At 49.6% G+C, this 23,305-nt stretch overlaps 2 protein-coding genes across 3 annotated transcripts in view; both read right to left on the bottom strand.

The window, feature by feature from the left end:
• LOC127030066 (maestro heat-like repeat-containing protein family member 7) overlaps positions 1-23,305 on the bottom strand; it is a 67,967-nt gene that overhangs the window by 30,412 nt on the left and 14,250 nt on the right. The window lies entirely within an intron of this gene.
• On the bottom strand, positions 2,529-13,466 carry PRLH (prolactin releasing hormone). Of its 2 annotated transcripts, none has more exons than XM_050916603.1 (3): positions 13,426-13,466; positions 6,593-6,753; positions 2,529-3,076 (listed from the first exon to the last, which is right to left on the bottom strand). In XM_050916603.1, exons 2-3 carry the CDS (start codon positions 6,690-6,692, stop codon positions 2,913-2,915), a joined length of 264 nt encoding a protein of 87 aa, XP_050772560.1. In that variant the 5' UTR covers positions 6,693-6,753; positions 13,426-13,466; the 3' UTR covers positions 2,529-2,912. The 2 variants fall into 2 exon arrangements, with proteins under 2 accessions (XP_050772560.1, XP_050772559.1); XM_050916602.1 differs by lacking the exon at positions 13,426-13,466 and adding an exon at positions 13,331-13,406.

The following is a 23,305-nucleotide window of genomic DNA, read 5'->3' as shown; positions in this document are numbered from 1 at the left end:
AGGGCCTGATTCTCCTCAAGCTTCCACAGTTGCAACACTAAAGCGAGTAGAGTTACATTGGTGTAAAGAAGAGAATCAGACCATCCCTGATTATGTAGCAATTGCTGTTTCCCCAGCAGCGGCTGTTCATGCTGCAGGAGCTCAGGGCTGTGCTTTCTCCCTGGGTTTCTGTTTCCTCGCAGGCTGCGTGGTGAGGCTCTCCATGGTCATTAGAAGCAGAGGCCTGTGCACAGCTATCAGCACCCAAGTTGCTCTCCCAGAGGACAGAGCAGCCTCCTGCCCCCTGTGCTGCCTGCCCAGCAGCCCCCTTCCTCGCCCGCTCCAGCCCTTTCTGCTCCAGAGCTGCCTGAGAGCGCAGCCAGGGGAAGCGCCAGCCGGCGGGGCAGCTCGTGTTCCTTCCCGCCTGGGGAACGTTCTATGCCTGCTTAGAGCCCCTTCCCCCACTCGCCAGGGGTCCCGCACTCTGTCTCCTGCCACAGCTCCGCAAGCCAGGCTCTGCAAAGGGGCTGCCTGCAGCCCAAGCTGGTGCTTTCGTGCTGCTGTAGGAGCCATCACTTCTGGGCTGGGTAACAGGCTGCCACTACCCTCCCCCCCCGCCCCCGCAGTAACCAGGCTTTTAGTGTCCGGTCAGTACATCTGACTGAACACGCCAGGTTCCCTTCTCAACTGGACTTTCCGGTCAAAAACCGGACACCTGGCAACCCTAATTTCTGATTCTGTGCTAGTGGCTGCGTATTGCTCCAACTGCCAAATATGGTGCGCGACTTGTATCCCCCTTTTCCAGAGGCGCTTGTAGCCCCACTGAAGCCAATGGCACTATGCCGATTTTCACCAGCGGTGGATCTGGTCTACTTTGCAGTGTTTCTCAAGTAACGTAGCACAGCCTGGCACTCAGGGCTGGCTGCTGGTGGGCCGCTGTCATAAACAGACAGTTAAGAGTTAATGCCTCTTTTACCTGTAAAGGGTTAAGAAGCTCAGTAAACCTGGCTGATGCCTGACCAGAGGACCAATAAGGGGACAAGATACTTTCAAATCATGGTGGAGGGAAGTCTTTGTGTGTGCTCTTTGTTTTGGGTGTTGTTCGCTATTGGGACTAAGAGGGACCAGACGTCTATCCAGGCTCTCCAAATCTTTCTAAACCAGTCTCTCATGTTTCAAAATTGTAAGTAACAGCCAGGCAAGGCAGATTAGTTTTATTTCTGTTTTCTCAACTTGAGAGGATTTTACCTCTGTTTGCTGTAACTTTGAACCTAAGACTAGAGGGGGTTCCACTGGGCTATATGAATTTGATTACCCTGTAAAGTATTTTCCATCCTGATTTTACAGAGATAATTTTGACCTTTCTTCTTTAATTAAAAGCTTTCTTTTTAAGAAGCTGATTGATTTTTTCTTGTTTTAAGATCCAAGGGGATTGGATCCAGACTCACCAGTGATTGGTGGGGGAAAGGAGGGGGGATGGTTAATTTCTCCTTCTTTTAAGATCCAAGGGGTTTGGATCTGTGTTCACCAGGGAATTGGTGAAGCCTCTCAAGGCTGCCAAGGGAGGGGAAGGTTTTGGGGGGGACAAGAAGTGCTTCAGACACTGACATTTCTGGATGGTGGCAGAGTTACCAGATCAGAGCTAATAATTAGGCTTAGAAGAGTCCATGCAGGTCCCCACATTTGTACCTAAAGTTCAGAGTGGGAAAGGAACCTTGACAGCCGCAGAAGGCAGAATAGCAGCGGGGAGCTCAGCCCAGCCGGCTCAATGTGGGGCAGCAGACATGCATTGTTTAAAAGGAGAGCAGGAACATTGTACATGGCACCTTGGTGGAAGTGGGAAGTAAGGCCTACATGGATTCAGCACAGGGTGACCAGATGTCCTGATTTTATAAGGACAGTCCCAATATTTGGGGCTTTTTCTTATATAGGCTTCTATTACCCCTCACCCCGTCCCGATTGTTCACACTTGCTGTCTGGTCACCCTAGTTCAGGATCTTCTAACTTGAAACCAGAAGGGACCATTAGATCATCTGGTCTGACCTGACTAATGGGCAAATCTCATGCAGAGTGGCATGGGTGGCCCGCAAAGAGTGACTAACAGAGCTGGGAATTAGAGACGCCAGCTCAGGCCTCAGCAGAGCAGTAAGTGTTTGTTGTCCTAGGAGGTGGGTGCAACTGCACAGATGTGCAATGGCAAGATGTCTGCCATCTGGACTGCACAATCGCCAGCTGTGTGGGGCCTGCTGAAATGTTCATCTTGATTCGCCAGCGTATTACTCCTGCTGGCATGATACATTGGTCAGGGGAGTCGGACCAGTTATATTCCACCTGCTTTCAGATGGATTCAGAATTCAGACTAAAAAGCTGGCTCCTCTGCCCGGTGATCACATCAAAAGACTTTATTGTGTGGAAGAGAAATTGTTCAGGAAAAGAGACGCAGTCTCAGGGGAAAGTGACGCCACTCGGTTCTAAAGATCCTACTGCCCAGCAGAGTTGAGACAAGTCTGATTCGTTTCAAGTCACAGCAGACCCATGCTGGGCTTGGTTTCTCAATTTTTTTTATTATTATTTTGGTTTGTATAAAAAAGCCCATGTTCTAGGAAGATAATTAACATGGGAATTTGTATTTCTTGCCCCCAGCAATTTTCTAGCATAAACCATCTTAGCTTGAGAGCAAAAGCCAGAGATGGAGGACAAATGGGGAACAGAGGAGAGAAAAAGAAAAAACGGGCAAGAGGGAAATTGTCTGCAAAAATACTGGAGTTATCAACTGCTCTTTGGTTTCTATCATTTATAACCACAAAGATATTGTACATTGAAATGACACCAAACATTTTCATTTGCCTAGAAGAGAGGCTGGGATGTGGAAGGAAGAGAGGAGAAGGGTCTTTTCTTATCATCATTCAAATTCATTCTTTGTCTTAGCCATTTCATTCATCTTGAATGGATTCACTGCTTTCTTCTAGAGGGAAGCAAGCTTGCCTATGTCCATAGCCCGACTTCCGGGAGCTCTCCACAACAGTTCTCCTCCGGCCAAACCGTCCCACGGGTCTGATCCCACGCCCCGTGTACCAGGAAGGGTCGATATCAGGGTCTAGAAGGCAAAGGCCAGGAAGTATTTAGAACGTGAGGGTGAGGACTAATTCTCCTGAGCACGTGTCACAGCCACCTGGTGGTGTGGCCTTCGCTTATTCTAAAATGACAATGTCTTTTGCACAATAATGAAGGAGGGAAGGGGGTAGCCATACAGAGGAGGGACTGGGTGACTCAGGGCACTGGGAATGGGGTGCAACTTTCTTCCCCTGTCTGGTTCCCGTTGTGCCGGGCCTATGGAGAAGCACAGGACTCGATTCTCCAGGGACTGCTGTCTAGCCCCTTTCACAACCACAGCTAAAAACCAATAGCAGGCACCCTGAGCCCTGCAGAGCAATCAGGGCCCCTCTGGGGTGACGCGAACGAAGGAGCAGATTCTTTGAAATCAGTGGGGCTCCACTGATTCACAGCTGCTGACGATCTGGCCCATGTGCTTAATTCTCTTGCTCTGCAATGACTCACTTGCTGACATGGGACCTGTGTGTCCTCGCGGCAGTTAGAACATGGGCTTTTGTGCTACTACAGACTATGAGCACATGGGGCTCTGTCATCCTGAGAATGCCGACAGCATGGTGTGTTTATAGGCTGCCCCACCACCAGAGCACCAGGCAATTGCATTGGCCCAAGCTAATTCAGGTGAGCTGGGGAGTCAGGAGAGCTGGGTTCTAACCCTGCCTGTGACCTCGAGAAAGTCACCGCTCCTGTGTCTTGTGTGTTTATATTGCAAACTCTTAACTTGTTCTTAGAAGATAAAATAAAAAAAGAACAAGTTAAAAATCACTTAGAAAAGTTAGATGCCTGCAAGTCACCAGGGCCTGATGACATGCATCCTAGAACACTCAAGGAGCTAACAGAGGAGGTATCTGAGCCTCTAGCTATTATCTTTGGAAAATCATGGGAATCCGGAAGACTGGAAAAGGGCAAATATAGTGCCCATCTATAAAAAGGGAAATAAAAACAACCCAGGAAACTACAGACCAGTAAGTTTTAACTTCTGTGCCAGTGAAGATAATGGAGCAAGTAATTAAGGAAATCATCTGCAAGCACTTGGAAGGTGGTAATGTGATAGGGAATAGCCAGCATGGATTTGTAAAGAACAAATCGTGTCAAACCAATTTGATAGCTTTCTTTGATAGGATAACAAGTTTTGTGGATAAGGGAGAAGTGGTGGATGTGGTATACCTAGACTTTAGTAAGTCATTTGATACGGTCTCGCATGATATTCTTATTGATAAACTAGGCAAATACAATTTAGATGGGGCTACTATAAGGTGGGTGCATAACTGGCTGGATAACCATACTCAGAGAGTAGTTATTAATGGTTCCCAATCCTGCTGGGAAGGTATAACAAGTGGGGTTTCGCAGGGGTCTGTTTTGGAACCGGCTCTGTTCAATATCTTCATCAACAACTTAGATGTTGGCATAGAAAGTACGCTTATTAAGTTTGCAGATGATACCAAACTGGGAAGGACTGCAACTGCTTTGGAGGACAGGGTCATAATTCAAAATGATCTGGACAAATTGGAGAACAGGTCTGGGGTAAGCCGGATGAAGTTTAATTAAGACAAATGCAAAGTGCTCCACTTAGGAAGGAATAATCAGTTTCACACATACAGAATGGGAAGAGACTGTCTAGGAAGGAGTACGGCAGAAAGGGATCTAGGGGTTATAGTGGACCACAAGCTAAATATGCATCAACAGTGTGATGCTGTTGCAAAAAAGGCAAACGTGATTCTGGGATGCATTAAGAGATGTGTTGTGAGCAAGACATGAGAAGTCATTCTTCCGCTCTACTCTGCACTGGTTAGGTCTCAACTGGAGTATTGTGTCCAGATCTGGGCAGCACATTTCAAGAAAGATGTGGAGAAATTGGAGAGGGTCCAGAGAAGAGCAACAAGAATGATTAAAGGTCTTGAGAACATGACCTATGAAAGAAGGCTGAAAGAATTGGGTTTGTTTAGTTTGGAAAAGAGAAGACAGAGGGGACATGATAGCAGTTTTCAGATATCTAAAAGGGTGTCATCAGGAGGAGGAAGAAAACTTGTGTACCTTCCCTTCTAATGATAGAACAAGAAGCAATGGGCTTAAACTGCAGCAAGGGAGATTTAGGTTGGACACTACAAAAAAGTTCCTAACTGTCAGGGTTGTTAAACACTGGAATAAATTGCCTAGGGAGGTTGTGGAATCTCGATCTCTGGAGATATTTAAGAGTAGGTTAGATAAATGTCTATCAGGGATGGTCTAGACAGTATTTGGTCCTGCCATGAGGGCAGGGGACTGGACTCAATGACCTCTCGAGGTCCCTTCCAGTCCTAGAATCTATGAATCTATGACTTTATAAGGAAGGGCTGTTACTGCAAGGGCTGTGCCTGGCGCTTAGCACAGAGCTGGCCTGATCGCGTCGGGTGCCACTGGGTGCTGCCGTGACACACGTTGGAGGAAGAGATTTGCTGGACAGGCTGATTAAAAACTGCAAGTTTTGAAGTTCTGCTGTCTGGAACGTTCCTTTAGCCTTTTCCTAGCTCATTGAACCTGCAACAAGGCTGGGCCAGGAAACGCCATCTTCAGGCCCTTTGTAGGCTTTGCTGGGGAGAACGGCCCTCAGGGTGGTTGGGAGGAAGGGGGTTAAAAGATGTAAGGAATTGTTTTAGAGTGTCTAAAGTCCCTCTAAAGGACGGTTTTGAAGTCCAGCTCCTGGACTGAGCCAGAGCGGAGTGGCTGGGTGTGGGGGATGGATTGGGTTGCAGAAGATGAGAGGGAAAATGCAGAGGCAGGAGGGGGCAGCTATGGGGAGCAAGAGGGGGATATTGGAGGGACAAGAACAAAGCCTAGATAATACAAGGACAGAAAGCTCAGCCATCTCACACTGCAGCCTTCTAGCCTTGTAGTAACCCGTAATGTTGCACGTTTACCGGCAGAGGGCGCTACTACACAGGCCCGAGCGCACACTGGCCAGCAGTGACAGCCTTAACTCAGAGGCCTTTTCAAAAACTTTTGCTGCATTTGAACAACTCCACGTGTTTGGGGTCAGGCTGGGACAGGTCCTTACACACGTGCGTACGTGTGTGCAAGGGGACCCCACTTCTGCCATGCCAGGCCCATGCCCAGCTGCGGTCAGTGTGCACGGGGAGGTACAGGGGGGAGGCAGAGCGGCTTGAGCTGCTCTGCCTGCGGGCAGGCTTCATACGCACACAGTGCTGCTCCTGCACCTCGGCATTACACCCTGTTCAACGCCTGGACGCTTTGGAGACTCTCCACCCTGTGACTAAACCAGGCTCTGAACATAGGCTACCACGGGTGAGAGACAGGAGAAGCATCTCTATTAAACACTGACCCTGCCATGTCACCCACTGATACCGTCACCGATCTCCTAGGTTCTTCTGTGCTGGAGCCAATTATCTAGGGGAGGGCAGAGATAACGGGGGAGGGGGGGCACAGCATAGCCATTTGGGGTGGCTCTGCGCCAGTCTGCGCCAGCTGAGGAGCTGGCCTGGCTGCTGCAGTTCCAGGGACTTACTCCTGATTTCCATGGATCGCTCGTGGAGTCGGCATTCGGCTTTGGGCAGGGCCAGACCGATGAGCAGCAGGTACATGAAGCAGGCAGCCAGCAGTTTCATTCCCTTCAGCTCGCCCAAGGCTTGTGGCTGATGCCGGAAATTAGCAAGGTGTGAGTCCAGCCTGCAGAAACAGAGGCCAGGAGAGTTAATCAGATGGTCATCTTGGGTGGGGGTGGGGTGGGCAAATGAATCCACTCTCCGGAGAGACACCCACTGAATAACAGGAATTACAGCTGTTCCTGGGAATGTGGGGGAAACAGAAATGCGTTTTTTTTAAATTTGGAACCATTAAAATGTTTTGGTTAGTTAATGGCAAAACAATACACACTATTAAATCATCAATCTTAAGCACATTAAAATGAATGGTTTACCATAAAAGTCAAAACTAAACAAATCAAAATGAGGAGATTCAAAACGTTGTGTTTTGACTCTATGAAAATGAAATACTTCAACACTATTGAAACAAAACCAGAAAGTCAAAACAGTTCATTATGGTTTTTATGCATCCAATATGTTGTCAGAATTGACACATTCCCGCAAAACAGCTGGACTTTGACAAAACTGCATTTTTCAATGGAAAAAAGGTTCCCCTGAAAGTGTTTTGACCAGCACCAGTGGGAATGGGATGCATGATCAGCATTGTCAACCACACCTTAGTCATTCCAAAGTCATGAGTCAGGTCTCCCCAAATCATGAGATCATGATCTATCTATCTATCTATCTATAAAAAAAGTTTCTTTTTATTTGCCAGTCTGGTTTCTGAGCTGTTACAGTGCACTTGGGTTCTATTTTCAAGCTTTTCTCCTCAGCCAGCAGAGCGAAAAACCATTTTTGATGAAAGCCAAGACTCTCGTGCGATTTCTGGATTCCAAAACTGGATAAACAATCTCGAGAGTTGGCATCACTCTAAGCAGTGAGTGAGTAGTTGCCTTTTTGGAGCTGCAACTAAACCTGAGACCTAAACTTACCTGTGAAACCACACACAGGTGCACACGTGAGTCCTCCTCCTCTGTGGGTATGTAACAGGGCGGCTTGCCTGGGTTCTGGAGTCTAGGCTAAGCCAGGCCAGAGTACAAGAGGAGCCTCACCTGAGCGGATGCAGGTGATTTAATATAAGAGGCAGCAGGATGTGATAGGTGTGTGGCTGGTTGAGAGGGAGGAAGGAGCAGGAGGGCAAGCAAAGGAGCCAGCGGCCTGAGACCTGGCGGCTTTGGGTACAAGACTCTCTGGAGTGCTTAAGGGGCTGCTAGAGGCAAGACACTGCAGAGGCATCCCTGGCCACAAGGGGGCGCTTGCGCAGCAGCAACACTATAGGGCAGAAAAGGGCAGTGAAAGGGCTGCAAGCCCGACCACCAGAGTGACACATGCACCGATGCCTTGAGCTGGTCACTGCATTTGTGACATGGGTCCAAGGAGCTGGCTGGGGTAGAGGCAGGCAGTGGGGGGGGGTGCAGTGGGCAGGCCAGCATTGTCCCATCCATTTGCATTGCTCATGGCAGAGATGGAACACAGCCAGGGCTAATACGTTTCTGCTGCCCATCCATCCGTAAAGCTGCTGATAGCTGTTGGCTTTGGAAGTCCTGGCAGTGGGGCCTCTGGGGAGATCCATGGCATTTGCTCCCTCCAGCAGGGGTGTTGGTAGGAGTAAATGCCCTAGGCCCAGAGTTTTGAGAATACTCTGCCCTGGAGATGATTGAGCCCTGCACCAAAAGCTACATATTTTGAAGGCACCAAGGACCATAAAAGCTCTCTGAGCCCCCATCATCTCTGGCCTCGATCCTGCAACCTGAGTACAGCTAGAGGCATCTCAAGATCTTAAGGATCATAGCACAACTCTCCCCCTCTGTCCATCTCCTAATGTGCTACCTGGAAAAGCTTGAAGTCAGGGAACAACCGCAGCCACTATACTGTCCTAGGCTGACTGTCAATTCCCAATGTGTGTAGGCTCATAGACTTTAAGGCCAAAAGGAACCATCAGGATCATCTAATCGGACCTCCTGCACACTGCAGGCCCCACAACCTCACCCACCCAACTCCTGTAATATTTATGAAGCACCAACAAAGTGCTTTGCCTATAAATAAAATACTACTGTCATCTTCCCCCTCCCCCCTCTGCTGTTTATTTTTCTACCTTCCTCTCTAGGAGCAAGGGGTGAACTCCTGCCCCTCGCTCTGGTCACGGTTATTGGAAGTGAGAACAAAATGTTTTCCCCATTCCATAAAAGTATTTCAATATTTACATTTTTTTCCCATCCTGACTCAGCATAAGAAGTCAAAATCTCAAAAATTTCCTGAACTGAAAATTAAAAAAAAGAAAAATCAGTTTAGGTCAATCAAAATGTTTCATTTTGATCATTTCAAAATGTTTTATTTCAGTTTTGACCCTTAATTTTTTAACTATCGCTGGCTGAAATTTTGAAATGAAAAATTATTTAGGAATCAGAACTTTGGCATTTCAAGAAATGCCAAAATGAAACATTCTGAACATTTTCAAAAAAAGTCAAGTCAAGAAATGAATCAAAACTGACCCTTTTGCATGATAAATTTTGGTTTTTGAGAAATCAGATTGTTCTGATGACAAACACTGAGTAAAAACCATTCCTGACCAGCTCTGATTGCTCTTCCTTTTTGTATAGTCCTTGGTGAATGACAATAAGACATTGCAAGAAAAGAATTGCTTTGAAAAGCTTCCTGGTCTGTTACTTCTGTTCATTGTTATTTTCTATCCAAGTTATTGACCTGCTTAAAACACTGAAGTGGTTCAGAAATAGATAGATGTCTTCATCCTAGGAAATAAATGACCAAGTCATCTGTCTGCGTGAGGAGTCCACACAAGTATAAGTGTTCATTGTAACCTACAGTCTCAGTGGCAAGTCCTACTACCTTGTGAATTCTTTCCCTAGCACATCAGAGAGGGTGTTTTAGAAGCCATTTCTTATTGATGTGAATAAAAAGGAAACTCGGGCTGGGGAGTGGTGGGGAAAGGCAGGCTGTCATTTAATGAAGCAATGGGTAGAAAAATATAGGGGAAGCTGTAGGGGATCCAAGCTCTGGCCCAGTGAGCCTACGTGCATGACTAAGGGGAGCAGAACCTGAAGCTGGGTGGGTTAGTGGTGAGACCATTGTGCTGGGGCCCAGAACTGGTAGATTTCTGGTTCTGGTTCTATCACTGACCCTTGCCAGGCCCTGACTCTCTTTAGTCGTCACTTTCCTGTCTGTCAAACAGGCACAACAACACTTCCCGACAGCATGTTCTGAGGCCTAATGAATGTTTGTTAAGCAGGCTGAGATCCTTGGAGGATGGGAGGGGCTGCACACCCGCAAACTATTGTTCTGAATTATGCTATGAAATCCATGTAATTGGATTATGCCATTAAGGTGTTCGGTGGGGATGGCTACCTGTTGATAGCTGTGCATGGGGAAGGAGCCACACAGTTAAAAATAGTAATAATAATAAAAGAATAAAATGAAAGTTCCCAGTGACACCGAAGGCAACTGTCAGACTGACTCCTCCTGCACCCCTGGGTCTGACACTGCAGACACTGGAGCTCTGGGGCCCAGCCCATCCATGGATGTCAGAAGGCAGGACCAGTGCAAGGCTGTTTCGCGCCTTAGGCGAAACTTCCACCTTGCGCCCTCCCTGCTCCGTACCCCAGCCCTGAGGCCCCCCCCCCCCACAGCAGCTCCCCCCCACCCTGAGGCGCCCCCCTTGTGGCAGCTCCCCCCGCCCTGAGGCGCCCCCCTTGTGGCAGCTCCCCATCCTCCGCCCTGAGGTGCCTCCCTTGTGGCAGCCCCCACCCAGCTCACCCCTGCTCCGAGCACGAGTACCCCGAGCACGCCATGCCTGCTTCACTTCTCTGGCCCTGCAATCCTGGGCGGTGGGAGAAGTGAAGCAGCCACAGTGTGCTCGGGGAGGAGGCAGGGCAGGGGTGAGCTGGGGCGGGGAGTTCCCCTCCTGGGCCGCCTGCAGCTTCCCACATACACTTGCTGCAGGCGGCCCTCCCCACACTCCCCTGCCCCAGCTCCCTCCGCCTAAATGCCGGCGGCGACCAGGGCGGCTAAAGATCTGGCTGCCACGGTCGCTGCCGAAGAAAATGGCACCCCTCAAATGTCAGTGCCGACGTAAGTTATCTAAATGGTTGCACCGGCCCTGTCAGCAGGCCCTTAGTGGGCATCCTAAGAAGGGTTTCAGGTGCCTTAGTGAAGGGCTGGAAGTCAGGTGCTTTAGGACTTGTCTGCATCTGAAATGCTACAGCAGCACAGTTGTTGCACTGCTGTAGCGCTTTGGTGTAGACACTCCCTATGCTGACAGGAGTTAATCCACCTCCCTGAGAGGTGGTAGCTAGGTTGATGGTTTCAGCAACCCAGCACTGGCTACACAGGAACTTAGGTCAGCTTAACTACCCGCGGAAGGGTCTGCACTTTTCACAGCCCTGGGCAACGTGAGCTCGGTTGAGCTAATTTTCTAGTTTAGACTAGCCCTTAGTTGCCACCTCCTTGTTTCTCTGAATCACGAACCATTAATTCCTATGAAATGCAGGAGCACCCCTTTGGGAGAGCAGGATGAGTCCCGTGACAGAGCCGCATACGCCCTGAGTCTCATACCTGTAACTGGCAGAGCCATCAGTGGATGGCAGCCCTAGGCTGGATTTGCATTTACTCCCATGCCTCCCACCACCGAGCTGGTGTGTGGTTTCAATTTGTCAGCATGATTTACACTGACAGTCACATAGCCCTTCCCCTTGCCGGGAATCACCCTGGGACTCCAGGTAGAAACAAAGTGACTCTGTTAGACAATCTCTTACCAGAAAGGCCAGCTGATTGCAGTTATAGTGCTGCCAGCAGGCTGCTAAGTTTGAACTTTAGAGCAGCAAATATCCAATGGAAGGAAATGTGCTAATCTTTATAGAACCTTCTGTCCATCCACATCTGCTCTTTTCCCCTGGGCTGTATCACCATTGATCGCCTCCTTTTTAGTCCTCAGGGTTTCTCTCCTGCATGCAGCGATAATTGTACAGGAAGTTATGCACCCGCCGCTGTGTGCACTCCATTTTAAAATGTGAAATTCTGGGCTACTCATAACAGATACATTCTGGCACCTTGGGAGAGACGGACTCTGAGCACTGAGGCTTCTTCACACCCCCTATGGCACAATTTACACCGTGCTTCTTACGTTGTCGTTTAAATTGATGGCAATCATGCAGCCGAACATACCGGGCATGGGAGTCAAAATTCCTCACCAGTGCTTCCCCTTGCAACTGGCACACTCTCACTGCATCGCCCTCAGCATTCAAGTGGAGTCTGGACATTTAAAGGACGGCCCCTGGAGCCGATGCACTAGGAATGAGAGTGGGATCTGGCTGCAGGTTCTGCTGCATTTGTCCTTTGCCCCATTCAGTACAAAGACAGATTTTGGGCAGTCCAACACCCCACTGCTGCAGGACATGGCCTGGGGACACCAGTCAACGTGCAGATGTTTAGCTGGTAACTCTGAGTATCAGTGGAAGAACAGGATTGCCACCCAGCCCATTTCTAGATCCTACGGCTCCTGGGATGCTCAAGTGTCATATAATCGACCTCTCAATGACAGTGATGCCACCTGTGGCTGTTAAAGCTTGAGCAGAGTGCTCAGTTCAATCAAAAGGCCATTTCCCCCTGAAAAGTGCGAGACCTGAAAATCCCCACCAGGCTCTGAAAATCAAACGGTTTTTTACATTAGCAATAAAGATTCTGCCATCAGGACGTCCAGAATTTGGCAATTCTGCCGCTGATGCAACAGACAGAAGAGACTCCACTTTGCTTTTCCAGAGCTGGCTCAATCTGCAGTGGGAACTTCATGCAAAAACCGGGTCAGGGAAGGAAGCAGGTGTGACCTAAGACATATAGGGCACAGTTTTTAAAACCGAGTGCACCCAGCCACGGATGCATAATTTCATGCACAATCACCACCCTTGTGGGTGATGGTACGATCCCAACTGAACACATCATTTTACTCTTTTCTGCCTTCCCCACTTTTTTTTCCAATTGGGCTTTACAAGAGGTTAAATGGGTCTTAAACAATGAGGTTACTATCTGAGTATCAATGAACAGGCTAGACGCCCAACATGTCCAGTGTTGTTTTCTTCCACCACCTGGAAGCCAGGAGCTAACTGAGCATGTACAACCTACAAGGGATGAGAGGGATTGTTTAAGAAGTTCTTAGCATCGGCTGCAGACTCAGACAAAGTCAGTTTTACTTTGCAGGCCTTTTGAAAATTCTAAAGCTCTGAACTGAATTGACAGAAAATACCTGTTTTGTCATGCAAACAACATTGTAGTAGCGGTTATAGTTCAGTCATGGGAAAACAGAATTAGAAGCCATTTGGATATAAGCTCAAAGGCTCTGACTGTGTATAGACACTTGCCTTTCTTTGCACACTTCATGTACTTTCAGCAAAGAGCAGTTTATGAGAAATACTGTTTGCTGAATGTGTAACACTGCTCACATGGATGGATAGCACACAGACATTCATGTGCAGAAAAACCCACACCAAAAACTTCAAGCATGGTAACAAGCACATGGCCACAGCACACAAGGGTCACTGCATGAAAACACCTAGCTGCGTTCCCAAGATAACACATCACACAAGCAAACAAAGAGTGGAGGGAAAAAACCAGTGGATTCAAATAAGGTGCAGTTCAAACCCCTTCCAGTTTACCTCTGGCTTATTTTGCTCTCCCTCTGCTTTCAGCACGATGCCTTCGCCTCAGCCGCGAGTGTGTGGCTGGCACACAGACATGCTAAAGTACTTACTGTATGTCAAGCAGGAGTTCTGGAGTGCGATGCTGCTTCCTTCCTCCGATGATTGGACTCTGTGAGCCAAAGAGCCCGTTTGCCTGTTTTATGCCTTGCCTTAATGCTGATGTCACAGACAAAGCCAGCCCTGGACAAAACCAGGGCATGTTCATGTCAGCTCCCCTCCCCATAACCCATTATGTTAATTTTTATCAAATCAAGAAAGGGATTTTCATGACTCATGAGGGCGCTTAATTTATCTTGGGATTCTAATATTTGGACAAATCAGATAGCTTGGAAATACGCTAATCTTTCCCCCACGTCGGCCATTATTTCCTACGTACGGAGCTGGTCCTCATCAGGGAATGTATGTTGTGCAGACTCATTCCAGAAGGCGCACACTGGTAAGTATCTGCATGTGGTTGCTGACTTAAGCTACAGCGGTGGAAATCCCACTTGGTGCTTCTATGTTAGGAGTTTGTAGCAGTGTCAGTTTCTTTACTGCTGACAAGCCTGTACAGTTCATACGTCCCAAACCTAGGCCCAGGCCCTTCCAGTCCATTGGGGGTCAGCGCAGTGCCCTGAGGGTCTCTCAAAATGTTCAGTTACTGACCAGCCCCAAATTTTGTCACCTCCTATCCATCTGGAGCTCCTCAGTTTGGGGCACCGTAGCTGGCGTAGCAGAATTCCCTCTGTGTCCAATTCAGTCAGTCCATCGCTCTCAGGGTTCATCTCCCAAAGGGGCGGGGGTGTTGAGGAATCCAAGTCCCTGCTGTTGGAGAAACTCTCACAAAGCTGTTGCCGCTCCTGGCAAAGCTCTCAGCGCCAGCCTTGTTGCCTGGTGCCACATGCAGTTCATTCCCCCTTCCCCTCGGCTATCGGTGTCCTTTTAAATTCTTCCTCCGCTGGGAGCAGGCTATGTACCTGTTGAGGGGCAGGGCACCCCCAGTCCAACGCTGGATCAGTGAGGGGCACGTAGAACCCATCACCGTGAAAAGTGTTTTCCCCTTCCTCCTCCGCAAATCAGCATGGGTTGACAAAAGCCAAAAGAGTAACATGGAATAAGAACAGCTGGTACAGGGGAGGAAGCTCATTTAGCCCTGATACAGCCTGCTGAGACTTTTAAGAATCTGTTTTGATAGCATTTCACAGCCTAATCTTTAGGAGAATGATGCATGTATAAGGAATGGCAGAGTAGTGATGCTTAGTGCTACAGAGTAATCTCCTTTGTGAGGCCAATAAAAGATAAAGTAGCTACAAAGTTAGAAGCAGCTGATTTGAACTAACCCCAAACCTGGGAGGGGAGTTAACATGGAAATAGGGAGACCAGATGTCGTGATATTATAGAGACAGTCCCAATATTTGGGGCTTTGTCTTATATAGGCGCTAATTACCCCCTACCCCCTGTCCCAATTTTCCACACTTGCTGTCAGGTCACCCTGCATGGAAATGAGAAATCTAAGAAAAGCTAACACAAAGGGATCAATACATTTGTGAAACCAACGGAAGCTGAAGCTGCATTGTCCGGCACTGGGGGCAAGTGTGACGAAATCATCTTGATGAGCTGCCCACTTGTGAGTAACTGATCACTGCTTTCTGCGTGTTTTGCTGTTATCAGGATCTGTTAGACCTAGTGGCTGAGTAAGTGAATCTCTCTATCCAACAAGGGGAAAAAATGCTGGAGAAGGAGGCCTGTTAGTGTATGAAGCGGAGGGACAAATGACATGGCTGAGATATTGACCACCTTTGGAAATCTGTCTTCAGCAAGAGAGACAATGAGAAAACGTTTGGGTAATTAATAAGAGATGGAGACATGTTATAAACATAAACAGCAAGTCCTACTTAGCATTAAAGTGCGTCCAAGTAGTTAAAATTGCTCCTGCCAACGAGGCCAGTCCTGCCGTCCGAAATAATGATTTTTCTCTTTGGTTTGCTGGGTTTTTGTGTGTGTGTGCAAAACTGCCAGCGAACCAAAAAGTCAGTTATTTGCCAATACGAAGTGCAACTGAATAGGCTCCAGTGGTGAGAGTATCAATTTCCAAGGAGCAATTCCTTTTCGTTCATAACAACCATGGATGTTCTGGTCTGGTAACAGTCAATATGGACATGACTAACATCCATGCCTAATAGCTATTAACGTTGCTAGGCATCCGGATCCTGAATCCCCACTGCAGCTTGAGATCCCTTCCGCTCTTGCTGCCTGCCCCAGAGCATTTCCCCTCTCAGGACAATTTGGCTTTCACTCTTCTGTTGAGTTTCCCGCCACTTTCTCCAGGCTTCTGTCCTTACACCGGTTTTACTTTATTTTTTCTCTTTTATTCTTTCATTTCTTTCCCCCGGTTTGGTTAAACCTACCCTGGACTTGACCCTCCACACCCTCTAAGCGCTTCCCACTAGAGCCTCCCTTCTCTCATGACTTGTAGGTCACACTCTCCAGTTTCTGGGTCTCCCTCTCCCAGGCTCCCTGCTCCTGGGGAGCCTCCAGCTTCTCCCCCAAACCCCAAATCCTAATTACTTCTGTGTCCCTGCCACCCCCACGTCTGCCTGTCCCCAGCCCAGCTGTTAATTCTACTCTTCAACCCTCACATCACTTCTGCCCCCAGCCCTGCCCTCAGTTCTGCCCCTGCAGCCCCACGTCTGCCCTCAGGGCCCCTCTGCTCCTCCTGCAGCCCCAGGGGATCTGCCCCCTCCCCCTCCCATCCCTGGGGTGCAGGGAGGGGGAAGAGCTTTCAGGGGCCATAGAGATGAGCTATGGGGGTTGGGTAGACAGGGGACCTCCAGGTCATAGAGACTAGGATGACTGTGGCTAGAGAAGCCCATTTCTTCATTCCCAGGGGCTCTTCCCCCACATGTGAGTGACACTGACCAGGGATCCCCAGAGTCCTCCTGTACCATAGAGGAGAGCAGCAAACGGGCTGCACCATCCCTGGGCAGTGCCGAGATCGGCTTCTCTGCCTCCCCGCCCTAATGCTCTCTATGGTGTGACACCAGAGACTGCCCAGAGCTGAGCCCGGGTGCACCTGCCTGGGGCGCAGAGACTTCCTGATAGACAGTCCCAGGGGCAGGTCCTAGAGACCACACTGTGTGAGGCTAGAAGGGCCGATGTCAGGCTCCTCTCTCACCCCCCCCCCCAACGATGGTCTCAGGGACACAGGCGGAGCCGGGATCCTACCCCCAGCACCCGGAGCCAGGGTCGGATTCTCTCCCCAGCGACGGAGCCCGGCGGGAAAGTGAAGATCGGGGCCTCGTCAGCAGCATCGATAAATGTCCCCTGCCCCCGGTCACAGTCCAGACAGACCCGGGTCCTGCTGGGGGCCGGCTCAGGGGCAGGGGGGTCACAGGGGAGGGGAGAGCCCAGAACTGATCCAACACATCCCCCACAGCCCAGATCCCATCCTCAGGGCTGATCTGTCCCTTCCTCCTTACAGACTCTCCGGCCACCCCCACAGCCCAGCCTCTCTCCCCTCCACCTCCCAGCAATGACTCCCCGAGGTCAATCCCTCACAGCCCAGCACAAGGAGCTCAGTGTCGGGCAGATCCTGCCATGTGTCTCCCCATCTCACACTTTTGCAATCCTCAGGCAGGACGAGGTGGGGACGAGCTGTGTCCGGATCCAGAGTCACATTCACTGGGGACGGAGCGAATCAGAGCGTTGAAGGCAGAGCTCAAATCCGGGGGAGGCTGGATCCATTTCTCTCACTTTCCAGCAGCCCTGTTCTGGCTGGGACAGGCCTGGATCCCAGGGAGCTGCCTCTGTTCTGGGCACCTGAGACTGAGCAGAGATGTCACTGCAGTTCCTCACTGTTTAATAGGAATCACTTCACTGGTTTTTCATTTGTTTGTAGAAGCTTCAGTTCCTCCTGCTTGGCAGGGACGGTGCAACCACTAGGCAAACTGGGCGGTCACCCAGGGCACCAAGTGGTTGGGGGCGCCCAGGGCTGACCTGAGGCATAGGCAGCTGGGTAGGACACCTGGAAATTTGGGGCACCACTGGGTCTTAGTGTCCAGCCGCCTGCTTTTCCTATCCCTGTTCTGACCCTTCCTGCAGGCTCCTGGGAAAGGGATCTAGTAGTTAAAAGAGAAAAAGCCTCCAGCCTGCCAGATCTCTTAGCACAACACTGAAACTGTTAAAGAGCCATTCAAGGGGTAATGAAGACATTTTTACAGGCATTTGCCAAACTCCAGGTATCTACTGTCAGTTTCTGAATGTACTAACAAAAACAGTCCTGCATGACTGTAATACTTCCGGCTAAGAGGTGAAAACATTATTTACTTAGAACATGTCAGTCTACAGGACCTTAGTTTAAAACAGGGGTCGGCAACCTTTCAGAAGTGCTGTGCCGAGTCTTCATTCATTCACTGTAATTTAAGGTTTCGTGTGCCACTAATACATTTTAACATTCTTAGAAGGTCTCTTTCTGTAAGTCTATAATATATAACTAAACTCTTGTTGTATGTAAAGTAAATAAGGTTTTTAAAATGTTTAAGAAGCTTCATTTAAAATTAAATAAAATGCAGAGCCCCCCGGACCAGTGGTCAGGACCCAGGCAGTGTGAGTGCCACTGAAAATCAGCTCGCGTGCCGCCTGTGGCACCCGTGCCATAGGTTGCCTACCCCTGGTTTAAAATTTGCTTTAAAAATATTTCATTAGTGAGTTGGTGATGATTATAAAATCACATCTCTAAAAAATCATTGCATAGATTTTTAGATACACAATCATCTTTAGCTTTAAATGCTTGGATTTTCAGACATATGGTTTTCTAAATAAAGTCTTCAAAAGACCACCCTTATCTAAAATACCGTTTTTAATTACTATAGTAAAATAACTTACTTCCAAAATCTTCCTGTCCTTTCTGTCGATCAGTTTCTCCCTTCACCGCCCACCTTTCCCCTCCTCACTCCCAAAGAGAGCCCTTAGATAGCTGGACAAAGAGTTTCCCTTTCTTTCCTTCTGACTATCTAATAAACTAGTTTTAAGCCAAATCAGTACCTTAGTAAGATATAAAATCATTTGTTAGGCCTAAAATCTTTGGAAACATATTTTTTAAAGTTGGTAGAATTTTATAAATGTGTATTGTTGTGGAGATCACACACAGTAAATTAGTGTTCCCTTTTTCTGAAAGCAATGAACATTGGAATCAATTCTGAAGCACTTAGAGGAGAGGCAAGTGATCAGGAACAATCAGCACGGATTCACCAAGGGCAAGTCATGCCTGACTAACCTAATTGCCTTCTATGAGGAAATAACTGGGTCTGTGGACGAGGGGAAAGCAGTGGATGTGTTGTTATTCCTTGACTTTAGCAAAGCTTTTGATACGGTCTCCCACAGTATTCTTGCCAGCAAGTTAAAGACGTATGGGCTGGATGATTGGACTATAAGGTGGATAGAAAGCTGGCTAGATTGTCAGGCTCAGCGGGTAGTGATCAATGGCTCCATGTCTAGTTGGCAGCTGGTTTGAAGTGGAGTGCCCCAAGGGTCGGTCCTCGGTCCAGTTTTGTTCAATATCTTCATTAATGATCTGCAGGATGGCGTGGACTGCACTGTCAGCAAGTTTGCAGATGACACTAAATTGGGAGGAGTGGTAGATACGCTGGAAGGTAAGGATAGGATAGAGAGGGACCTAGACAAATTAGAGGACTGGGCCAGAAGAAACCTGATGAGGTTCAACAAGGATAAGTGCAGAGTCCTGCACTTAGGACGGAAGAATCCCATTCACTGCTACAGACTAGGGACCGAGTGGCTAGGCAGCACTTCTACAGAAAAGGACCCAGGGGTTACAGTGGACGAGAAGCTGGATATGAGTCAACAGTGTGCCCTTGTTGCCAAGAAGGCTAACAGCATTTTGTGCTGTATAAGTAGGGGCATTGCAAGCAGACGGAGGGATGTGATCATTCCCCTCTATTCGACATTGGTAAGGCCTCATCTGGAGTACTGTGTCCAGTTTTGGGCCTCACACTACAAGAAGGATGTGGAAAAATTAGAAAGAGTCCAGTAGAGGCAACAAAAATGATTAGGGGGCTGGAGCACATGACATATGAGGAGCGGCTGAGGGAACTGGGATTGTTTAGTCTGCAGAAGAGAAGAATGAGGGGGGATTTGATAGCTGCTTTCAACTACCTGAAAGGGGGTTCCAAACAGGATGGATCTAGACTGTTCTCAGTGGTAGCAGATGACAGAACAAGGAGTAATGATCTCAAGTTGCAGTGGGGGAGGTTTAGGTTGGATATTAGGAAAAACTTTTTCACTCAGAGAGTGGTGAAGCACCGGAATGGGTTACCCTAGGGGGGTGGTGGAATCTCCTGAGAGATTTTTAAGGTCAGGCTTGACAAAGCCCTGGCTGGGATGATTTAGTTGGGGATTGGTCCTACTTTGAGCAGGGGGTTGGACTAGATGACCTGCTGAGGTTCCTTCCAACCCTGATATTCTCTGTTTCTATGATTGTTATGAACACACTAAAGCTCTGTGACTGATTAATTTAAAATAATGTCTGTTTCAGTGAGATAAATATGTAGTAATCTAGAATGATTCCTTTATGAAGGCTTAAGAGTACATTTAGAAAAAATAAAATCAGCTTGGAAATACTGATTAAGAAAATGTAAAACAGAGAAGAGCTGCATCATGTATTCCATAATATTGAATGTTGTATTCAGCAAGACAGCTGACTCACCCTTACTACAAAATTTTTGCAAATAAATGTCTGACAAACTTCGGGGCATATCAAAAAACCTGTCACTGACCTTTTTTATTCTCAAGTTTAGTGCTTTTAATTAGGTACCTTCTGCACGACCATTCTGCGAGAGGGAGAAGGTACAGGGGTCTCTGCGGGGAACTGTGACTCTCTGCCACCGTGAGGCGGGCCGGGCGTCTTATTATTCTTTCTGCCTTGTCCCTCCACCCCCCAGCCTCCTGCCAGGCTGCAAACTCAGGCTGCCATGGGGCTTAGGGGCACCAGTTTAATAATACTGCATAGGGCCCCATAAATCCTAAGGATGGCCCTGGGGGGCGCCAAAAATCAGTGCCCTGGCTCATCAGGGAGGAGCCGCCTTCCAGAAGCACTGGAGAGCGAGAGTGTCGGCTTGCGGGGGCGGTGAGCTCCAGCCATGGAGGAGCCGGCCCGGAGCAGGGGTGCAGGAGCCCTGCAAAGGTGGCAGCATCGCTAGCGGGGAACAGCCACGCCTCCCTGCCCCTCCTGCCCAGGCTGCAGCCTGGCGCCCCCCACCCGGGGTCTCCTGCAGGCTGCAGCAGATGCATGTGGGCACCAGCCCCTATGTGCCTCCCAGCTCCCCACTTGCTGCACTCGGGCTCTGCGGCTCCCAGGCATGGGAGCCACCACCGGGGTGTGGTGCCCTGAGCCTGCTCCAGGAGGGCCAGCGGTGGTGGTGGCTCACACTCCCAGGCACAGCAGAGCCCGAGTGTGATGAGGCGGGACCTGGGGGGCTGCACGGGGGCCTCTGCCCGCATGTATCTGCTGCAGGAGCCCCCAGGAGGGAGGGCACCGGGCCGCAGCCTAGGCAGGAAGGGCGGGGGTGTGGCTGCTCCCCGCTAGTGGTGCCCTCGCCGCCTTTGCAGGGCTGTTGCCCCCTGCGCCGCGCAGCCTCCTCCATGGCTGGGTCTCACTGCCCCAGGAAGCGGGACGCTCTGGCTCTCCGGTGCCTCCAGAAGGCAGCTCCTCCATGCTGAGCTGCTGCAGTGGCCCAAGCCTGGCAAAGCCAGTGAGTGGACTCAGGATGGGGTGGGGAGGGGAGGACTCATTGGGGGGGCTGTGCAACCTCCAGGGGCGTTCAGGGGGCGGGGAGGGGGGAACCTGGTCTGAGGAGCAGCCCTTGGGCATGGCTGGCCCCTGGCAGGCTGGCCCCTGGGGTTTATAAAGACTCTTTGGGATTTGCCCCTCAATGAACCGATGTTACAGGGGTGGGGGGTGCAAGGTGGAAGTTTTGCCTAGTGCGCAAAATATCCTTGCACTAGCCCTGCTGCTTGGGCCGCTCCATCTCCAGCGGCAGAGACTCAGCAATGAAGGTGCCAGACGCTCTTGGTGAGGAGGGATCAGAAAAGGCAGGTACCAGCTTTAAACCCAGAGGGAAGCTCCCTCCCCTAATGCAGCCTCAACTCCCAGGCCAGGAAACAGAGACTTATTGGGACTGCTTGAAGACAGGATACTGGACTATATGGACCATTGATCTGACCATTCTGATATTCCTATAATTATCAGAGCTGTATCTGCCCCCCACTGAAACCCACTAGACCCCAGTCCCCTCCTAGAGCTGGGATAGAACCCAGGAGTCCTGACAGGGTCTCTCCCTACAGAGTTAGTAACAAAGTAAGAATATACATTCACATTTTAACCTGAGTCCCTAAAGTGATTTTCCACAAGATGTCAGACCACGTTAGTATTAGAGCTCAGTGGGTCTAATATTGATTGAATTTTCTCTCTTTTATAAAGGAATTAGATACAGGGCTCCTGCCAGCTAATTGCTAACTTACCTGCCAAAACACTAGAGTTCTCAAATGCCAAAGTAGCCCCTGGAATCATGGTTAAATTACCCTCCCCGCCACCACCCCTGAGTGCACAGTCCCCTACCGTGCTCCCCCATAAGAGCTGCATTAACAGGCAACTCTGCAAGTGACCCCCAGGCCTCTCTAGTTCCTTGGCCACATGTATCCTGTCCCGATTCTGGCGGCCACTCCAGAAAAAGAGCTCATCCCTGCTCCCACCTGAGGGATGTGTCGGGTTGAGAGCAGCTGGTCGAAGCAGGCAGTAGGGACAGAATCTGAGACTTGACGCTCCTAGAGTGACCTCTTACCTTTATAGACCCGCCCTTCAGCCATACCCAGCTATTTTAAAGTGGAATGTGCTAGTACATAGACCCATTTTAAACCCTTCACCACAGAAGACAAAGCTCGTAGGATTCCTCATTAACTATTTATTTCTCCTCCCCTGGCTCCCTACAGCCACCAGCCACCTTCGAGCTTTCCCTCTTCTCTCCCAGGCTCTGCTCGCTTGATTGCAGCAGCTCAGCGGATGGTCCAGCTTTGCTCTTTCACTTCCATTCTTCACTTCTTTGGGTGGCTGCATTTGCAACCGAGCAGCCTGATGGAAATCCCTGAGTCCTCTGTCTTGGCAGGCAGGCCAAGCAGCCGGGAGAGGTTACCCTGAACTGTCAGGAATGGAGGCTTGGCCCATAGGGTAGGGTTACCATATTTGAACTTTCAAAAAAGAGGACACTCCATGGGCAGGGGAGCGGTTTTAATCCTCCAGATGGACGCTTCGGAGGTAGGGTTGGGGGCGGTACTGTCGCAAGAGGTGGGGGGAGAAGAACACCCCATTTTGTACCTGAGTCACAAGCTGTTCCCCAGAGAGCCCCGGTATTCCACCATAGAGCGGGAGGTCCTGGCAGTGAAATGGGCAGTCGAGGCGCTGAGGTACTATTTGTTAGAGAACCCCTTCTCCTTGGTAACAGACCACACACCCCTCAGGTGGATTAACAGTATGAAGGACTCAAAACACACGGATTATGCGGTGGTACATGTCCCTCCAACCCTATTCCTTCCGAGTGTTACACCGGCCGGGAAAGGCTCATGCGAATGCAGTTTTATTTTCCCGAGTTGGGTGACGGGGGAAGGGGAAGAGACAACCAAGGGTCAGTCGGCCCCGGTGGCTGTCTTAAGGTGGAGGGTGTGTGACAGGGCAGAGCGGCCCCGCACTGGCATAGCAGGGGTTAACCCTTCCTTCCTGACAGAGGAAGCCCTGCCCCAGAAGTTCTGCTGGCCATGCTCCAGCTGGAGCTCAGATATAAAAACCTGCAGATCAGCTCAGTCTGGGCTGACTGCCGGAGGGGAAGGACGCATGCTGCTAGCTCCTGCACAGAGAGGGCCTGCGAGCCAGGATCCAGGCGTCAG

This window comes from Gopherus flavomarginatus, chromosome 10 (genome assembly GCF_025201925.1).
Source record: "Gopherus flavomarginatus isolate rGopFla2 chromosome 10, rGopFla2.mat.asm, whole genome shotgun sequence".
Classification (NCBI taxonomy): Eukaryota; Metazoa; Chordata; order Testudines; family Testudinidae; genus Gopherus; species Gopherus flavomarginatus.
Note: the sequence above shows the minus strand (reverse complement) of the source record. Positions and strands in the feature narration are given on the sequence as shown.